The 19,743-nt window shown below is 40.6% G+C and overlaps 1 protein-coding gene across 6 annotated transcripts in view; it reads right to left on the bottom strand.

The window, feature by feature from the left end:
• The window catches only part of PDE1C (phosphodiesterase 1C), a 483,633-nt gene that overhangs the window by 73,099 nt on the left and 390,791 nt on the right, over positions 1-19,743 (bottom strand). For all 6 annotated transcript variants that reach the window (XM_090050244.1, XM_090050248.1, XM_090050249.1 and 3 more), the window contains 5 exons: positions 18,273-18,373; positions 16,053-16,181; positions 8,799-8,900; positions 4,970-5,090; positions 2,281-2,362 (listed from right to left, as the gene is read on the bottom strand). In XM_090050244.1, coding sequence (XP_089906370.1) covers positions 2,281-2,362; positions 4,970-5,090; positions 8,799-8,900; positions 16,053-16,181; positions 18,273-18,373 — 535 coding nt within the window. The remainder of the gene's footprint in view (positions 1-2,280; positions 2,363-4,969; positions 5,091-8,798; positions 8,901-16,052; positions 16,182-18,272; positions 18,374-19,743) is intronic.

The following is a 19,743-nucleotide window of genomic DNA, read 5'->3' as shown; positions in this document are numbered from 1 at the left end:
AAATGAATAGGAACAGAATATTTCTCTGAAAATCTAGCCTTGGACTTTGCAAGGACTCTTGCCTCTACACATACTGGAGAAATGTAAGAGTTTTTTTATTTAATAAAGAAGACATTATATAAAGACATTAAGCCACTGCCAGTGTGTGCAGCCGACTGGGAAATGAAAACTTGATAATGTTACAGCACAAGATTTATAGAAAGAATGTGCCTATTAATGTCAATGGGATGTAGTAAACTGCACAAATTAAATATGAGGATAAATAGCACAGAACTAAATAAATCTGTCTCTGCGTATTGATTGAATGCCTTTTCATGAGCTGTAATTGTGTTGGTAACAGTTTAATTCATCATTAATTTTGCAATGATTTGCACAGAGGACACGGTCACAAGGGTTGCTTTAGCTGGGGACGAATTCTGACCTACTAGTTCAAAGGAACGTAAAAGGAGAAGGAATAAGCAAAGCCCTTTCTCTTACAGGAATTGGAAATGTGGGAATCCCTTCAGGGAATGTGGCCTCTGCTCTTTGCTAATGCCTCTGCAGAAAAAAGGTTATCTGAAAAAGGGTGTGCCAAGGGCTCCATGCACAAACCAGCAGAGTTTTGGCTATGCTGTACCCTCTTTCAGAGCCGTGTACACCCATAAGAGTTTTAATTGAGCTGCATATCTTCCCACGATTCCCACCTCCTACCTGGTCCTTCTACTGGCTATCCATAAGTCCTAATGTGTCTACAGAACCGTATTGTCCTCAGTAGTAGCATGCTGCCCCTACACAGGGATCTATTCTCAACAGTAAAACCACATATCCCTTCTCAGCATCTGATGAATTGAATGCCTGCTTACAAAAGCGTATGCATCTCTGAGTTAGTTTTAGAGATGTCATTAGCCATGCTATTCTCAAGTCAAGCAGAAGGCAGGGTGGTTTAGCACTTATAGACTATGGGTTAGTAAGGGGTGAACATTTGAAGGTTAGAAATCTGGGCTGGGTTTGGAGAACAGCCTGTTCATTTCATGTTCTTAACTGAACTATCCAAACTTCAAGGCTTAGGGAAAATTGAGGTGACAATAGTTAAAAAATGGCTTTATGTGCTTGCCTGAAAGACAATGCAACAAAACATCTGTACGAGAGGCGGCTCTGAGCCATGGATATGGATCTGAACATCTCCAAAGTACAGGGATTTTTGGATCTAGTTTTTTGTTTGTCCTTTTACAGATGGGGAGACAGCTGTGAAATTTCATCCTTTCACATTTTTTCATTCATGTTAAAAATATGCTTTCCCTTTAACCCCCGCCTCTGCCTTTCCCTGTCTTTAAAGCTGTTGCCTTTACTGATTTGATCTTTCTCCCTTTTTTTTTTTTGGGGGGGGGGAGGGGTTAAGATTTTTCTTTTTATTGCTTTTCCCACGGTACCATTCAAACCACTAGCCCCTTCTCTTTTCCATGTCCCCTGCCTCTTTCTCTTTATCTCTCTCTCTCGCCCTCTTCCATTTTCCAGATAAGCCCTCCCAACACACTCCCACATGTTCAGGTATGTTCACTCCCACCTCCCTTCCAAGTAAATTCTCACTTCTCCCCTGCACCTCTGCAATTCCAGGTTTATTGTCTCTCCCTCTCACTTCCATGTCGCTCAGCAAGCTCAGGCCTCTTTTATCACTACCACCCTGAAAGTTTTCCCCAAGCTCCATTCAAATTTCAAATTTCAGGACTGAAGAAGGAAGCATAATTTGTTGTTGGTGGAGACCTCCTCCTCCTCTGCTATTCAGGGTGTGGGGTATGGGGGCAAGGGACACTGGATGGGATAAATGAAGGATTTGAAGCGCTGCTTGTCCTGGAAAGGGGAAATCAGATTCTAATGACTTAGATACATGGAGAATAAATTAAATAAGAAAAATGTTATAAATACAAAACCTATAAATCAGGAAAGAAGCCTTAGCAGTACAAGTTTCTTGTATGCCGATTAGGATATCAAGGATTAGCCGCTGTAGCTGTGCATAGTGGTTGGTCCTGCAGTAACATTAGAGTTAAGTCAGTTACCATTTAGTAGCACGCTCATAAATTGATTAGATTTAATAGCTGTTCAGTCTAGAATCGTTCATCCAGAGAAAATAACTTCACTGAATGTTTATTTCCTCTCTATATACTAGTTCAAAGTGATGAGAGACCAAAATGAGCTCACTCCCTTGGGAAGGAACAGGTTTTCCATTTGATTGGGTTTTTTGTTTGTTTGTTTGTCCCCTTTAAGTAGCTGGTCTCCTAAGTTAAGTGCATCAGAAGGACATACCTATTTGAGACTGAGGAACCATAGTAGATTTGCGATCACACAGTGGTGAGAAAGGAAGCCCTAGTTCTGCTTCTTTATCACCCTGGAGAAACAAAATTGAGAGCAGATTAGAATATGGAAAGATTTGCCTAACAAAATAATAACTTACCTTGCTGCGAGCACTCCTCATTATTTTCTCAATAAAACCCAAAACTATTTTAAACTCATGAATCACCCAGATATTGAAGCTATCAAAGTTTTAATCCTAATATCCAGGTGTGAATCAAACTATAGTCACATCTTTATAAAGCACTCTCTGTGTCTATAAGGTATTTAGCTAAAAGTATCTTGAAAACCTGGAAGCGCTCTACACTGCAGGAACTAATGGAATTCAATTTTTAGTGCAAATCCACTAAGGGAAAATGTCAATGTCAAGGCTTATCCTTCAGGTTTTGCTTTCTATTTGTCATTTTATACTTTTGGAATAGAAATGCACAAAGCAGATCTGACCAGTTACAGATCCTTCCCTCCTCTCCCCCCTACCTCCCCCCCGGTATAACATTGTGTAGCTAAAATGCACAAAATCAAAGACTCTAAATAGGTTTTCCAGGTCTCAGAATTTCATGCCCTTGTTGGTCAATACAAAATGAAGCAGGCAATCAAATGTTTAAAGCCCATCTCTGCTAATTCTTTTCATTGTGTGCATTCATAATGTACATGCTCAAACTGCCCTTTTATTTATTTCAGTCTCCCTAAGACAGACTACCAGACTACAGCACACAGAGAACGCAATAATTCACATGGGATAATATGCAGCTGCTACACTCCCTGTTTTCCACTCAAAGGTAAATTACTTGATTAACATGATCTAAAATCAATGTTGTAAGCCAGCACCCTACTGTAACTTTGCTGAATGTGGTGGCCTTCTTCCATATAGTTGTGACTGGTATATTCTAAACACTAACTTCAAATTAGAGATATCTACTGAAGTCGTAAGAAGTCCTGGGTATTTGCCTTGTGGGTTTGCATATCGTAAAAAAAAATGGGGCTGCAATCCTGACTGGACTCTTTGGTTGCAATAATAAATAACACTTTTCTTTTATTGTAATAAAGGGAGTTACAGCTACTTACTGAAGAATAGACTTGAGTCCCAAATTTGCAAGTGCTTCTGAGTAACACACACCAATCTATTTTTCCACTACTCAAAGCAGATCTGTACTCCAATTTCAGTTCTAAAACACTGCACTGTCCTGATTACAAGTCTATCTTTCTTCCAAAATAACCATAAAAGCTCTTTATGACTTATATGCAGAGTCAACCTATAGTCAAGACAGTCTTGACTTTTGTCCTTGCAGAACTTTTGTGTGTGCCATAAAAATACCAAAGCAAAAATATTTAGTGCAGCTTTATTTTAGTATCTTTAAACCTTTGGGTCCTTTCTTTGGTTAACTGGTTCTCCTGTGGAATTGTGTGAGGGCAGCAGAAGTTCAAGGTTACCTGGAGCTATTAACTTACATTCAGAGAAATGGTGTTCTTCTGAAAACTGAATCTGAAAACGTGGGGTCAACTTTTATAAAGTTAATCTATAATCAAAGATATATGATAACCACCTTTGTCTCTTTTGTCTTGTCATAAACTAAATTAGGGTGGCCTAAGCCCTGCTAGCAGCAGCCTCTAATCAAATCTTTCACTGTGTTCAGAAAGTTAGTTGGCTTCTTCAAGCTCATTTGGTAGTTCCTTCATGGTTCACTAAAAAAACATTAGTAAACTACATGAGCTCTATACAAAGAGTTTCTGCTTTTAAGAAATATGCACTAAACCTGCTAAGCTATATGCTACAAAATCTGCATTTCAAAAACATCCTTTCACGTCTACAGAATGGATGTATTGAGGTAGGAAGACCTACATGATTCTGTCAGTTCAGAAATACTTGGCAATTAATTTGGTTGAAATCCTGTATAAATAGGCTGTTGTGTGTATATGTATATGCAGTGGGGAGAGTTAAACTAATTTCCAAGGCCCAGGACAAGACCAGAGATTTTCATGTTATCCATATCCCTGTAACTACCAATACTTTCTTCTATGTAGTCTGAGAAGAGTGCCTACTGCCCCACCCCTTCCTCCTCTGTTGCAAAAATATCTCAAGGTCTTTCCCTCCATGAATAATCAAAAACAAGATAGGTAGTCTAACATACTTGTCAACAAAAATAACATGTTAAATTCACAATAAAATTACATTCATATTTAAAAGTTAAATATTGATATCAAATTCATAATTAATGTGATTATGCACTTTACGTATTTTAAGCTCCCAGCTGACCAGGAAGGCTGGCTTCTTGACTATGAAAAAATAATAGAGCACTTCTTCTATTTTAAAGAACTGAAAAAGACCACAACAGGTCAGAATATTTTTGACACTATGGATTTCTATTTGAAATCCCTGGTTTATCTTATGAATTATTTGTAGGTGTTTGCATGCCTAAGAGTGCTAATATTGTACAGCATCCCACATGTCCTTTAAAGGGCTCTCACAGCAACACCAGAGTGCCATGGTACCCTGGTTGAGAATCACTGTTTTAGAAGGTGGGGGGAAAAAGGATGCCAACTTGTGCAGCATTCATACACTTCCTTTTTTTCTTGCAACTCTGCTTACTTCACTCATTCTCTGTCTGCAGAACTCGAAAGGAATGTGGTTAGTTCCCCAAGTTACCTGTCTGAAAAACTCCTCTAGCAAGGACATGGTCCAGCGATGATGGAGGTCCCAGGCCTTGGCGGGATGACTGATGTCTGCTGTATGTAACAACAGTGATAAGGCTTTCGGCTTGTCGATTCTGAAAACCCAAATGACTGAACAAGTTAATTGTCTGCACCAGCATAAAAAGAGAAAGATAAAAATCTAGGCAAAACAAGGAAATTAGGCCATTATAACTTTTGGCTGGGATACTTTTTAGATTGATTTGTGTGTTTATAAAACCTGACAACTATGAAAGATTGATCATCTAACTTCTGTGACATAAACCATTCCTGTGGTAATGGAGTCATTAAAAAAGTGCAAAGGGAAACTGGGAGCATTAGCCTTGGTGATTTTCTTTGCAGGATTTTGTGTGCGTTTAAACAAGCAAGTCAGAATGTTTAGAGTATTCTTGATTTGGGCTGAGATATTTTGTGCAACACAAGAAAAGACTAACAATTTTAGGTTGTATTAGATTGCTAACTTGCTAAAAAGGACATGACACCGATTTGACTCCATTTAAGCCAGATGTGTTCCTGGCATAAAACTGGTAAGAGACGAGAAGTTTAACTCTAAAACATTGCTTCTGGAATTACAGAACACAAAGGGCTGAAATTTACTTAAAACCATGCCAGGAAGGGCTAAGCCCAGAGACTAGAAAATAATATTTTGCATTGCCAAGCAAACTCAAATGTTAAACCCAACTTCTCAGTGCCCCTTGCTGTCAGCTCCTGGGAGGAGGCAACTGCTAGTTTCATTCTTGCCTGAATCGGTACACCTTTGGTAGGATCTAAGAAGTTTGCCCAGCCCTTCTTGCCAGCAAGATGAATAGGCAGGGTTCAGACTTTTGAGGCTAGAGGTGTCAAGTGGATAAGACAGGATGTGGGGAGAGTAGAAATGGAGAAGATGCTTCAAGTTCCAAATTACTCCTGAAAGAAATACTCTCTCCTCAAATCGCTGCATCTCCAAGCCTGTTCTGTAGGGCTATGCGAAGCTTCGGTCGCTGATTCGATGCGGTGTAGATTTGGCCCAATTCGGCGGCTGAATCTCTGAATCCAAATCAAATCAGGAGACCCTTTAATCTCTCCAAATCAAATCAGAACCCTCCAAATCAATTCAGAGAGTTTTGAAGATTTGGACATAGACAAGCTTTAAATGTTTTTTCTACATACCTCAAGGTACCAGGCAGCTCGTGAATGCTGAGATGGTGGGGCAAATGAAGCACCCCACAGGAGTGCGGGGGGCCCCCCAGCGTGCTTGGCGGTGGACCCAGAAGTGGACCAGAAGCACTTCCAGTCCACTTCCGGGTCCGTTGCCAAGCATGCAGTAAGCCCCCCTTCACTCCTGTGGGACGCTCCATCTGCCCCACCATATCAATGTTCACAAGCCACGCCTGGTACCTCGAAGTCTGTAGAAAAAACATTTAAAGCTGTGTCTATGGCTGAATCACTGATTCTCCAAATCACCACTGAATCTTCAAAATCAGATTCAGCTGAATCAAATCAGGGACAGTGACCCAAATCAACTAATTCAATCACTGTCCCCTATTCAGGCCAAATCTGAATCCGAATCAAATATGCCTGTTTTGCACACCCCTACTGTTTTGTATTCTCTCTGATTACAGAGGTCATCCCCTATGCTGAAGACACATGCTACCATCTACAAAAGGGTGATGAGGCAACCATGCTCCCAAAGTCTGGGGCCTGATGCCATAACCAGGCTCTTGGAGGTCTTGCATTGTACCTGGATCACATAAACCCTCTGTATTCAGTTGTTATTGAGGTCCCTGCCACGTTAAAGGAAAGCCACAATGGGATCTGATGCAGGATCCTAACATTCTTGCCATGCATGGCAGGGGGTATGATGGTTGGTTCTGGACCCAGATCCCATTGTGCCATGCTGCCAGTACAGGGAAAGCCTCAGTCCAGGCTCCCCCTGCACCAGCAAGTAGCAAGTTTGGCTCTCAGCTTGGGGAGGGCACCATGCATACCCCGGGAGCCCTGGTCAGAGGACTGGAGCTCACAGCCAGGGAAGTACATAGCACATTCCCCTGGCTGGGAGCCCTGATCCTTTGACTAGGGGTCCCAGCTGAAGAAGCCCTATGAGCTGACCAGAGCTCCCAGCCACGGAACATACAGTGTATGCTCCAGCTGAGAGCCCCAATCAGCTGAGGGGCTTCCCAACCTCTGGTGCACAGGGAAGTCTTGAAAGGCTCTTGTGTGCTTCAGGGGCTGGGCACTGGCCACACATTCAATTAAAGGCATGAAAAGAGCCTGCCACAAAGTTACTACACATATTTTGGCAATGTCTATACATGTGCATTTAATGCACATTAGCCCAATTTAAGGAGCATTAAGGGCAGGCATCTATACATGTACACCCTTAATAAACCTTAAAAATTGTGATTTTAGGCTATTCAAGCCTAACTTTGATACCTGCATAAATCAGGTATCAAATTTATGCGCAAATACCTAAGTCACATTAGTGAACATGTAGATGAACTAATGCACATTAATACAGTGCATTGGGTTGGTTCCAATGATTTGGCACCAACTGTAGTCCCAAGTCAGTCTGTACACCCACATTAATGCACTTTATGATCCACACACCTACATTAATGCGCAGTAGACATGCCCCTGAATTGCCTTAATGCACATTAGGTCAATGAACATTAAGTTTAGACATGTCCTTTCTGTAGTATGTGGTTTATCCCCGCTTTTATCATGCCATTCATTGATTGAACATGTGTCCTGTTAATCCTATGTTAAATGTCAGGGGCCTAAAAGAACATGAATGAATGTTTTTATTCCAAAGGACTTTTGGTACATATGACAGCTTTATGCCAATGCTGTCATATGCACACACTTTAATCCTTCAGAATATAAAGTGCGTGTGTTTGTATATGCTTGTGTCTGTGTGCTCACATAGGAATTAATTAGAAAATCAAAAACATAAAGACACATGAACATCAAAGAGAGCTGGATCTTCCAAAGAGATGCTTTTGCAATTTAATACAATGACAAAATACCAACCAAAATGCAGCCCTTCCCTTCACTGAACAGTGGGCATTTGCACATAACATGGGGGTTTAATTCTCCCTAAATTGAAGCAGCAGTTTTTTAAAAACACCGCTTCAATTTAGGGTGAAGTAAACCCCCATGTCATGTACATCTGTGTTGGAACCCAATCCTTACCTGCCTCTCCACCAGCAGAGAGGGGAGAGCGAGCTGTTGGCAGGTAGAATGGTCCCTGAGCTGCAGGGGAGGGGGTGGGGAACCAGTGCTTCCCTCCATAGCAGCGGTGGTTCTGCCCTGAGGCGGCACCTGCTCACAGGCACCCAGCTTGGGCAGTCCCAGGGGACACTGCAGCTGTGTGGACACTGCAGCGGGCCTCCACACAGCTCAGGCAGGCAGACTCCAGGGAGGAAAAAAAAAAAGATCAGGCTTGCTGCTTTTTTTTTTTTTTTACCCTACTGTGGAGCTAGCCTTCCCAGGCTGCCTGCATGGTCTGCCTGCACAGCCCCTGAGCTGCACAGAGCCCCGTGCTTGGCTCCACAGCTATAGTGTAGGAAACTAAAACTCCTTGGAGGTGTTTTACTTTGCAGCACCCCATACTCATTTGCTGCATCCCAAAGTCATTTAAGGCACTTTATGCTCCCAAATGCACTACAGGGGCTGGAATTAACATGCAATACACCATCGAATGTGCAAACAGCAATGCCATTAAAGCAGTGCAAAAGGCATATAGCCCACTTTAAACCCACTTTAAAGTGTTGTCTACAAACGCCCAGTATCATCAAGTGACTTACCCTTCTGGCTGCTGCAAAGCATTCTTCATGGCTTTGATTTGCTGGAAGTGACAGGACATATCAGTGGCCAACACCATCTCAACCACCAAAGCCCTGAATTCCCTGTTGAGTAGACATCCAGCCAAGAGAACAGAGGAGAGAGAAAAGCAAACATGTAAGAAACACTTTTATGTCTTTTGCTGTACATCTGCAAATCATCTATGATATTTCTGCTCTGCACCATGTTCATCACTGAGCCCTTTACCTTATCTTTCTCTTGGGGTGCAAGAGAAGGGTAGGGGAGGTTGTGTTGCCATAAATATAAAGCATAGAGAGACAAAAAATTTAGTCAGGTTATTAACTTTTACTAAAGAAATCCCAGAGGTTTCTGAATAGCCCATTAGGATTCCCTCTTTTCAATTCAACACAGAATTTTAGAATTGATTTCTGCTACAGATGGTTTCTTAGAAGGAAACAAGTGGATTATTTAAATACTGCATATGGAGCAAGTCCATTTTGAAACACAACTGTATATAAATTTACTGTCTGAAAGCAGTTTTAAAACAGATTAGTTAGAAAAACAAGGTGATTTCTGTAGGCTTGCTAGTCTTGTGTTCAAAGTTCTCATAAAGTAATTCACTATCATAAATGTTTCAGACAGATACAGGATTTGCTCTGTATTTCCAAAAAAAGATGGAAAAGCTTGGATCCTGCTAGCGTTAATCTCCAATCCACTCTGTATCAGGATTTTGGATTGAAATTCCTAATCTTGAGAATCCTAATTCCTAATACCCCAGCCTTGCTGCATTTTTACTTTAAAAAAATCATTTTGTATATTTATTCAGGTATCTCATATCATCTACGTTTGCTGGATACTACTTCCAAATATTCCTGAATCATTAATACAAATTATTATTTATACTCAGGAAGGATCAGGATGAAATTGCTTTATACAACAATGTGGATTTTTCAAGCATGTGCATCCTCAAAACCCTCAGAACTATCACATTTGCTTTTCTACCTTCCCTCACCTTAGATCCAGGTGTCATAATGTAAGAATTCACTTCAGCCACCAAATTAGTCACATTAGAGGAAGAATGGTTCAGTATGTAGGGCACCAGCCAGGGATTTCAATTCCCTATTTCAGTTCTCTATTCTCTCTGACTTCCCATGTCCTTTTGGACAATTTTACCACCTTCCTGTGCCTTTGTTACATATTTCCCTAACTCACACTGGTGATGGGAGGTTGATAAAATAAAAACTATGAGGTACTCAAATACTATGTTGATTTTAGGACAGTGATTTTAGGGAGGATACAAAAAGAGATTTAGGAAAATAACTCCTGTTTTGGCACTTAAACTCTCAGGCTGCCTATACACATGCTTGGGGGTGGGGAAGTGGGTGTTTAATTAGAGCAGTTCCCAGAGAGCCACTCTAATTAAAACTTCTCACCATGATGTGTATATTAAGCCCCCATGGGTTTAAAAATGGCCATGGAATAATTTATCTAAACCTCATTTGACAAGGTTTGGATAAAACACCGCAGTGGTCGTTTTAAATGTGCGGGGCTTATACACATAATGGTGAGACCACACTAGAGCATTCTAATTAGAATGCAGATTAATTGAGTCTGCTCTGATGCGTTATGATGAGAATGGGAAGCAGCATATTTATAGGCAGCCTCATTGATTCAGTTTAGTTCTTAAATCAACAGGGGCTTAGGCACCTAAGTACCTTTTGGGGCTGGCCTCAAGTACTTATAGAGTAATATTTATATCTCTTTATTTCTACAGAAATACATAGATTTCATATAGATATAGTAATATTTGTTCACTGAAAGCAAAAAACCAACATTTTGCATTATTTTGACTGGAAATACCACTTCATTTAGGAATAGTGCTTCTGTGAAGCACTGGTTGTAGTGAATGCTGGCTTGGGCCTCAACAACTTAGCTCCCTCCTCTGACACTGCCCTGCTGTGTGACCTTGTACTTCATTTTTAATTTCTGAGTTTCAGTTCCTCTCTCTGTGAAATGTAGATATTGATTCTTCTTTTGGAAAGTGCTGGTGATCTACAGATGAAAATGCTACATAAAACTAAGCATTGCAATTATTTAACAAGAAACAGGCCATTTTTATTTGTTTGAAATGATTATGCTTCCTTAGGAGTCTTTCAAAAGAACTATGAATTCTAATTTATTCTTCCAGTGCTCAAAGATATTGCTACATCTCTGCTAGCCCAGGCAGGTGCAAATTTGAAAAGGCCACTACAATTCCCCAGGGCTGCCAGGGGCTGCATGTTCCAGAGAGAAAGGAGGTAGTGCCCGCTTCACTGGTTTCTCAGATGGCTCCTTCTGAAGAATTGTAGTTTTAACTTGGAAATCAGTCTCTTTGGGAACCCCACCAATGGACTCCATCTTAAGGACATGTAGACCAGTTCATTTCATGCATAGCCTGGCCATACACTCTGTATATTTTTTCTGGCTGTGCCGAATAGCTCAGGGAGCACATCTGAGGGTGCTTTCAACATCTCCAAATGGATTTCCCACCTGAAGGGGGCCACACACACATTGTGGTATAACTTCAGGCTGAGTTAAAGCTATGATATTTTGACAAAAGAATAAGTGTCTTAAACATTTCTGTAAGCAAATAGCAAAATGCTGTCATGCAGATTTTACTACTGATTACAGCCTGGAGTAACAAAGTATACCAGAGTTAATCACAGATTTGTACTTTAGCTATGATCTCTTGATGGTTTGTAGTGGTCTCTGGTCTGCTTTCTTTTTCACAGAAAATCTTTAAGACACCTGAAATTTATCTACCTAATATTATATTTATCATGCTCTCTAGGACAATTACTTAAGGAGAATTATATTTATAGTTTTATTTATCCAGATATTGATATTTACTTAGCAACATGTCCTACTGAATGAAAGATTTATACACTCATACAATCACAGATTGTACAGTAGAAAACCAATTTTGAGATTGTCTAGTCCATACACTAGGAGGCAAAAGCAGGACTGTTTCCTACAGGAAAGTGTTTTGACCATTCCATTTCTGTGAAATGTATGCACATTGTGTGGGTGGAAGAAACTTACTATGGGACATATCAAACAACAAGAGCTATGGGTCTGCATCACATTATTTTTTTTAATTCTTATGGAAAAGAATAAAGAAAAGAAGAAAGTTGCCTCAAAGACATTTTCAAAGGTTGTCATTTTAGCATCATTCATTAAATCTAGGTGCACAAACCATACACAAAGAAACATCAGATTTGGACAAGAAAAAATATCATTATTTTTAAAATGTGTACCTGTTATTTTGGGGGGAAAAACAAAGAAAAAGAAGAGCATGGGCTGAAAATTTTTCAACCTGAACATGTGAAAATTTGAAATTTTTAACCAACAAGCAGAAAAATAACAAGAACAAGTACTCAGGATTACATGAGAGATTGTATTCTGAACAACTTCACTGACTCCAAGTCCATTAACAGTATTCTGTGAAAGCCTCCATAGTATATTACTTCCTCAGGCTACATGCTGATAAAAATTGAAGAGCTCAAGATTTTCTAAATGCCTTTTTAATCCTGTCCTTTCCAGTAAGGGATTGGGCTAAATATGCTCTATTTCAATAAACTGGATGAAAATTATAAAACAAAACAAAAGCCCACAGCTAGGGATACACATTCAAAAAGCCTGAGCCTGAATTGATTCAGTCTTTTCAAGTTAGTCTAACCTGACTAGGTTAAATCAGTTTGTAACTCCACACACATCCCAGATATGCAGGCACATGCCTGCAGTGGCTCAGGCTAGAAGCTGGGGAGTGCAAGAACAGCCCTCCATTCCCTTGCACAACAGTGACCGTGGGTGGAGGGGGATGTATAGGCCCCAGCAGGATGCTCTGGTTAGCCCAGCAGGGAATTGATAACAGTGTTTATCATCCCCTAACTCAGTGTTTATCATCCCATTAAGAACACAAGGGAGGGACATTACCAGCTACCTGTTGATTCTACCTGTTGATTCAGCAAGGACCATAGCCAGCATGTGGTCTGCTAGCTAATACACAAATACACAGACACCTCTTGGCAAGAGGGCAGGGGGGGAGGCAATTCCTGCTTAGTAGGCAGTGAAGATGGGGAAGCGGAAAACAAACAGCTTTTCCAAAGAAGGCTATTAAGCTACCTGTTGATTAGCTCCAAAAAGCCTGTCAGCTTGTCATCTCCCACAGCAAGTACTGTAGCCAGCATGTGGTCTGCTAGCTAATGAGGTGTCTGTGTGAGGTAGAGGGGAGGGGGGCAATGATCCCTTCTTAGCATGGAAAAGCCAGGCAGACACTGCTGTGCCTGCAAGCCTCTGCCAAGCCGCAGCCAGGAAGCAGAGGGGAGGGGCCAGCCCTGCTGTGGAGCAGAGCCCCACCCAGACCAGAGATGCTGGGATGTGGGTGCGGGGTACAGTTTAGCTTAAACCAGCAAGGGGTCTGGGGCAGACATTGCATAAACCTGTTTGAGCCAAATCAGTTAAGTCTGATACTACATTCAACCAGGTTTATCTCAAACCAGTTTCAGCCATTTTCAAACTGGTTTATGTGCACTGAACATCTGTTCTGTTACAGGTTTAAACCAGTTTCTGATCACTTAAACCAGTTTATGTGTAATGTCTGTCCCTAGCCACCATGACAGAATAGAAATCCACAAGGTATCTTGGAAAGCATGTGTTCTTTTTGCAGTTTTTCATCTGCTCTCTTCGTTCAGTGTGATCTGTTTTTGTTATAGCTTTATAATGTAATTGTTGATTACTGGTACCACTGGGATTTGTCATATGAAGCAGCCCACTCACCTTTCAAATATTAAATAAGCAGCAGAGTTGTGTACAAATGTATTCTTAAAGGGAAAGAGCAAAAGTGAGCAAAATTAAATCGGCGGCTAAGCTCTTGTCTCCCTAATCCCCCTTCTCTTAAGAAGGCTCTTCAAGATGCTTGCCCTATAAAAGTCCCTAAGAAATCTGTTCTGTGAAATGGACAGAAAAATCCACCCCTAACTCTGCACTAAACACACATTCCCAAACAGGAAGTATTAAGCACAAACTGAAAAAACTGTAAAACTAAAAAACTCCACATGCACTGACAGAATTGGGAAATACAGCTATCTTCAGTTTTTCCTGTTATCAACAAATCTCAAGTCTTAATATGACCTCACTTCAGAAAAGGCATTTAAGTGCATGACTGACTCCTTTATAGACCCAGAGATTGGGCCTTTCAGTGAAGGGATCCTTAAGGGTGCCTACAGAAATGGGGAAAAAAACATGCAGAATGCACCCAGAAGAGAAATTGCATCAGTTTGACCTGACTCCCCAGCATCTGTATAGCTCGCATGCTTCAGTGCAGCTTTTTGACACTTTTATCTAATAGCTGATTGAATCAGCTATGGAAAAGGTTGAATCAGCTATTAGATAAAAGCACCAAAAAGCCTTGCAGAAGCACATGAGTTATACAGATGCTGGGGAAGCCAGGTCAAACTGACGCGATTCCTCTTCCAGTAAAGCACTGGTGGGAGGGTTCCCTCACATCAGTCAGCACTTTAAACTATCAGGTACATTCACATAAATAGAGACAAATGTTGTCAGGTTCAAGCAAAATAATTTAAACCATAAATCTCAGAAATAACTTCTGATCTAGAAGGCCCTGGTCTTTTATTGTGTATCTTGAGATACTTCATGTCCAGTTCTTTTTCCTGTAAGTTCCCCTTGTGTTTAGATGCAGTTGTGATCTCTTAGTGCTTCTGCAAAATGGGCCCAAGGTGTTTCAAATGGGCACTGTAAAAATGGAGGCCTCTAAAATCAAAGGTCATATCTGAAAGGATAGGCATTATCATGGATCTAAATAAGGGGCTCTTTTCCACAGATGTTTCACATATGGCAGCTTCAAAATAAGGCCCTAATGAGGAAAAGAAATATTAAGCAACCCAGAATAGATTTAAACTGAATTAAACAATTTAGTTAAACTACTTGCATACTCCTGAAAGAACACAACCTACACCCCTATTTTCAAGTTTGCTTTTTTCCGCATCCTTGGTATGTAAATTTCCCCACTTTATATTCAGCTTGACCTCGTTCTCATTTAAACTAAATTCCATATCTAATGCAATGGCAATGTAAAGGGGCCTTAGAGTGGTCACGGTTTATATCTACTGTGCTGTAAGGTACAGTAAAAAATCAGTCCAGCCTGATATTCTTTAATGTCTATACGTGGGAAAAGGAATATCAAGGAGAGCCTATTAGAATATAAGAAAATCTAAATAATAAATCTTGATCCACCGCTCATTAGGGCTGCGAGAAGCTTTGGTTACTGATTCAATTCGGTGGTGATTCAGTCCAATTTGGTGGCTGAATCTCCAAATCTGAATTGAATCAGGAGACCCTTTAATCTCTCTGAATTGAATCAGAACCCTCTGAATCAATTCAGAGAGATTCAGAAAGACTCAGAGATTCAGACATATACATAAATTTAAGTGTTTTTTTCTACATACCTCAAGGTACCAAGGAGCTCATGAATGCTGTGATGGTGGGGTGGATGGAGCATCCCACAGAAGCATGGGGGGCTCCCCAGTGCACTCGGGAGCAGACCCAGAAGTGGACAAAAAACACTTCTGGTCCACTTCCAGGTTCACCGTGGTGCACACTGGGGGGGGCCCCCCATGCCTCCCTGGCTCAGCAACTGGTGCCTCCTGGATCTGGGGGAGCACCTGGGGTCTCCCCATGGCCAACTGCTGAGCCAGGGAGGTGGGGTGGGGGGCAAGCATGCTTCCCAGTGGACCCAGAACTGCTTCCAGTCCACTCCTGGGTTTGCCACTGAGCACACGGGAGCCCCCCCACATGCCTGTGGGATGCTTCATCTGCCCCAGCATTGCAGCATTCATGAGCTGCATCTGGTACCTTGAGGTATCTACAAAAAACATTTAAAGTTGTGGCTATGGCTGAATCTTCAGATTCATATTCGGCTGTATTGAATTGGGGACAGTGATCCGAATCACTGAACAGAATCACTGTCCCCAGTTCAGGCCAAATCAGAATCTGAATTGAATATGGCCTGTTTTGCACACTCCTTCTGCTCATGATGCTAGGAATAAAGGAGCAAGAAGTGAAAAGGCAAATAAATAAGACTTCTTTTAAGTCCCTGTTTTCTTAAAATAAAAAATACATATAATTATTCATAAAACTCAGGAATAGCAAACATTCTCACTGCAAATTTTCCATTTGGTCTTGCTGCATATTCTTACCTCCAGTCATCTTTTGAGAGATTAGCTAAAATGTTCATCTCTTCATCATCTTGCAAAAGACGATAAGCCGCACTTACGTGGTGGTTTTCCAGCACAGATCGGTCATTGTACAGAATGGCTGAATCTGACCTAAAATTTCAAAAGAACATAGAAAAAATATGGTTCTTTACATAAACTAAGATTCTTGATTGCATAAAATGTTGACTAACTATTGTGAAATATATACCGTATTTTCTAACACAACATACACCTTTCCCCACCAAAACCAGTTGCTGGAAATTGGAACATGCATTATATCTGAGGGTAAGAGCAGGTTCTACCACTTTCTGGGTAAAACTGAAAATAAAATCTGCAGCAAACCACATGGAGCAGAACAATAAGCAGGCTCAGTTCCCTAGCTGCTGCTTTCATTAACTTATTACAAGGAAATACCTTTTTTTTCATTCCGCCTTTCAAAAACAAGATGTGTTTTATATTCTGGGCCATGTTGTATGTGACAAACAATGCTTTTTTACAGCTGCTGTTCTACTGTATGCAGTATGATTGGGCCAGCTGGAAAAAAGCCAGATGATAGTAATCCACCCTAATTTCAAATCCTCTTCATTGCTTAAGACTCGCATAAGCTCTGCATTAAAGACTTAAAAGAGCATATATGAATTTTTGGATGAAATCGCAAGGCTTTTTGCTCAGTTCTAACTCAGGTTAAATTTGTATGGAGGTATTATTTTTTCCAACTATGGAGTTACAAGATTTATGCAACAGTGTAGGTGCCTAAACTTGGTACCAAGAAGTGTGAAATAATGTTCCAGTTTCATTAAAAGTAAATGTGTACGCATGGGCAGTTACAACAGAATAGTTAACAGGTAGTACATTTACACCCTCACCTACCTTGCAGTATCTTGTTTGTCTGTCCATCTCTCCAGTAGATTTTTGAATATTCAATCAGCTTAAACAAGACACAAGTGTACTTACACTCCACCGGTTCTAAAGTAGTTTGACCTGACCAGAAATGCAAACAGATCTGCTTCCTAACTGAACTGCTTTATTTTTAGCTCCACAGTATAGATGGATCTGAGAATGCTGATCTCTGGTCTGAATGCTTGGGTTGGTCTGCATCTGAAAACTGCTCAGTGACATTTAATGGGAGGACTGGGTGAGTACGGTCCCGGGTGGCTCCTCGTGTAACCTATTTGGAGGGAGCTGTGTATTTCTTCCATACATGCTGTCCTAATTCTCATGGCCAATGTTGCAGAGGAAAGATTAGACTTCCAGCTTTCCCTAACTCTCCTAGATCCCTTTGGAGAATGTGAGAATTATTTAACCCTTGCATGTTGGGAGTTCAAGGACTGGATTGTGGCTAGCACAGAGGCAGGAGGCTCTTCTCAGTATGCCCAAAACATACTCGCCTCCCTGTGTCCCCTCCCCCTTCCCAGTGCCCCTTCACACAAAACTGTGCTTTTATATAAAGAGAGCATGGCAATAGAAATGAATCAGTTATTTCATATAAAGAATTTATGGTGTAACCATGGATACCAAGAGACTTACTGCTGAGAATATCTGACCTTTTTCACAAAGGGGAATATTGTCAAAGTCACAAATAGTAGTTAAAGACCTACCTAATGCTGAAAGTCAATGGACTTTACTCATCCAACTGCCTTTTGTGCATCTGAAAATCTCCCTGTACATATTGCAAAAAAATAGTCTACTTACAAAATGGCCCTGGTCCAATCAAATTATTGGCCATTTAACTGACGGCTCCAGTGTTCCCCAGTGTTTTTAAAACAGGTATCATGACTTGTCACTGCAGCATCGTAAAATACATTCTATTGCTGCAGGTGTGGTATTATACAGGGAAAGGTATTGGCAAAGCCTGTATTTTCTGTTCATTTCTGGTTTTATTTATTAATATCCATTTTCACTTGACTAAGCCTTTGGATTTTCAAATTTAAACAGATCAGTATGTTTGGTTCTTTATAGGGAAAAGAAGTTGTTCATTCAACCTCACTTTAAAATGAGAGACACTGCACATAAGATTACAGTTGTGGATTCCGTAGTAAATGGTTGAGCAACAGAATATAAAATATAGCATAAGGAAGTTAATCTTGTTCCTAAATTAAGACAAAAGCTTTGGCACTTCTTTCCCATCTACTCTTGGGCTGCTCTTTGCAAGCATTCCTCCCTACACAGCTCACTGCTTCAACAATTTCACAAGAGTCTCACCGTGTCTGAATGTGAAAGTTGTTGGTGGTTCCAGTGTGTTCATAGTCATGGACGGCAGCTGCAAAGATCATAGCAAATATCTCTAGCTCTGTCAGCCAGTGCTGAAAAAAAAAGATTAGAGAGCAATCAGATAAGCTGTCATTTTCTCAGGCATTAAAGCTTTCGTTTTTTAAGGCAAGTTCTCCCATGCTGACAATTCACACTTCACATCATTGCCTTTTCCCTAAAGCCTTCCAGATGTTCCAAAGCAAACTTCTACATGAAAGCTTAACTAGCATTTTTCCTGAAGTTGTAGCTAAATACATTAAATCCTGGCAAAATATTTTAAAGATTTCAAACACCAAAAAAAGCTGACATAAAAAGATGGAACATTTACTTTCTTTGAAAGAAATGAAAACAAAAAATGTAAAAAGTAGTAGCCTAATAAAAGGAGAGTTTGCCACTTTTCGGCAAAACATAAATGCATACTGACCATATGAGTTCAGATACATCTACAGCATCAAATATACAGTATGTAATGAACCTAAGTGTGCTGAGAACACTGACATTACAAGCCTTGGATACAAAAGAATCCCACTAATATCCAGCGACTTCTTGAACCACGGGTCTTAGCAAATAAATAAATGTACACCATTTTAAAGCAAAAGCACAACATCAAAATGGATTCCTTGTTGCTTATTTGCTGGGTTTTTGGTTGTAACCATGTTGGTCTAAGGACACAGGAAGGCAAGGTTCTTTGAGTAGATGTGATATCTTTTATTAGATCAGCTGAGTAGTTGGAAAAAAGTTCTTAGCAAGCTTTTGGGTACAGCCACCCTTCTTCAGGCATAGGGAGTCTCTGCATAATTTATTTGAAAAAAATTCAGAAAGTCCTTGGATAGCATTTTTTAAAAAGCCTAAACTACTTAGATGCATGTGTCCTATTTGCCAATGCTTAGGCCACTTTGGAAATGGGACATAGTTTTGCAGGTCACTCAGAAGCCTTTCAGAAATATTCCTTGACTTATCCAGTCATTTTATGTCTTAGTTTCACCATCTGTAATATGTACTGATATCTTTAGGGTGCTGCTAAGATTTGTTACTTAATGTTTATAACAAGATCAAGGGTCCTCTCAAGCCAGGCAGTCCACATGCCTAAAAATGTAAAGGCATACCAGTTTCTGTAGCCAACATCACACAAGACACTGATGGTGCCAACATCACGTGTGGCTGCCCTTGACTCCCCAGGCCAAATGTCCTGGTACCCATTTACAACTGGGCCAATGCAGAGTAGTCTTTGGCAATAATAGACTAGGCTCTAACTTAGGTCTCCAGTGCCATAGCAGTTCCACCATCACACTCCTAATATTTAGGTAGCAGGTCGAAAAAAAAAAAGCTGAAAGTACTATTATTACTGAGTACAGTTTGAAGGCAGAGACATCTTTCTGTTTGGCTGGTCCTACAGTAAGGTGGGCTCTATCCAGCTTTCTCT

This window comes from Crocodylus siamensis, chromosome 5 (assembly GCF_052110815.1).
Source record: "Crocodylus siamensis isolate JL-2025a chromosome 5, ASM5211081v1, whole genome shotgun sequence".
Lineage (NCBI taxonomy): Eukaryota > Metazoa > Chordata > Crocodylia > Crocodylidae > Crocodylus > Crocodylus siamensis.
This window is presented reverse-complemented; position numbering and strand designations above follow the sequence as displayed.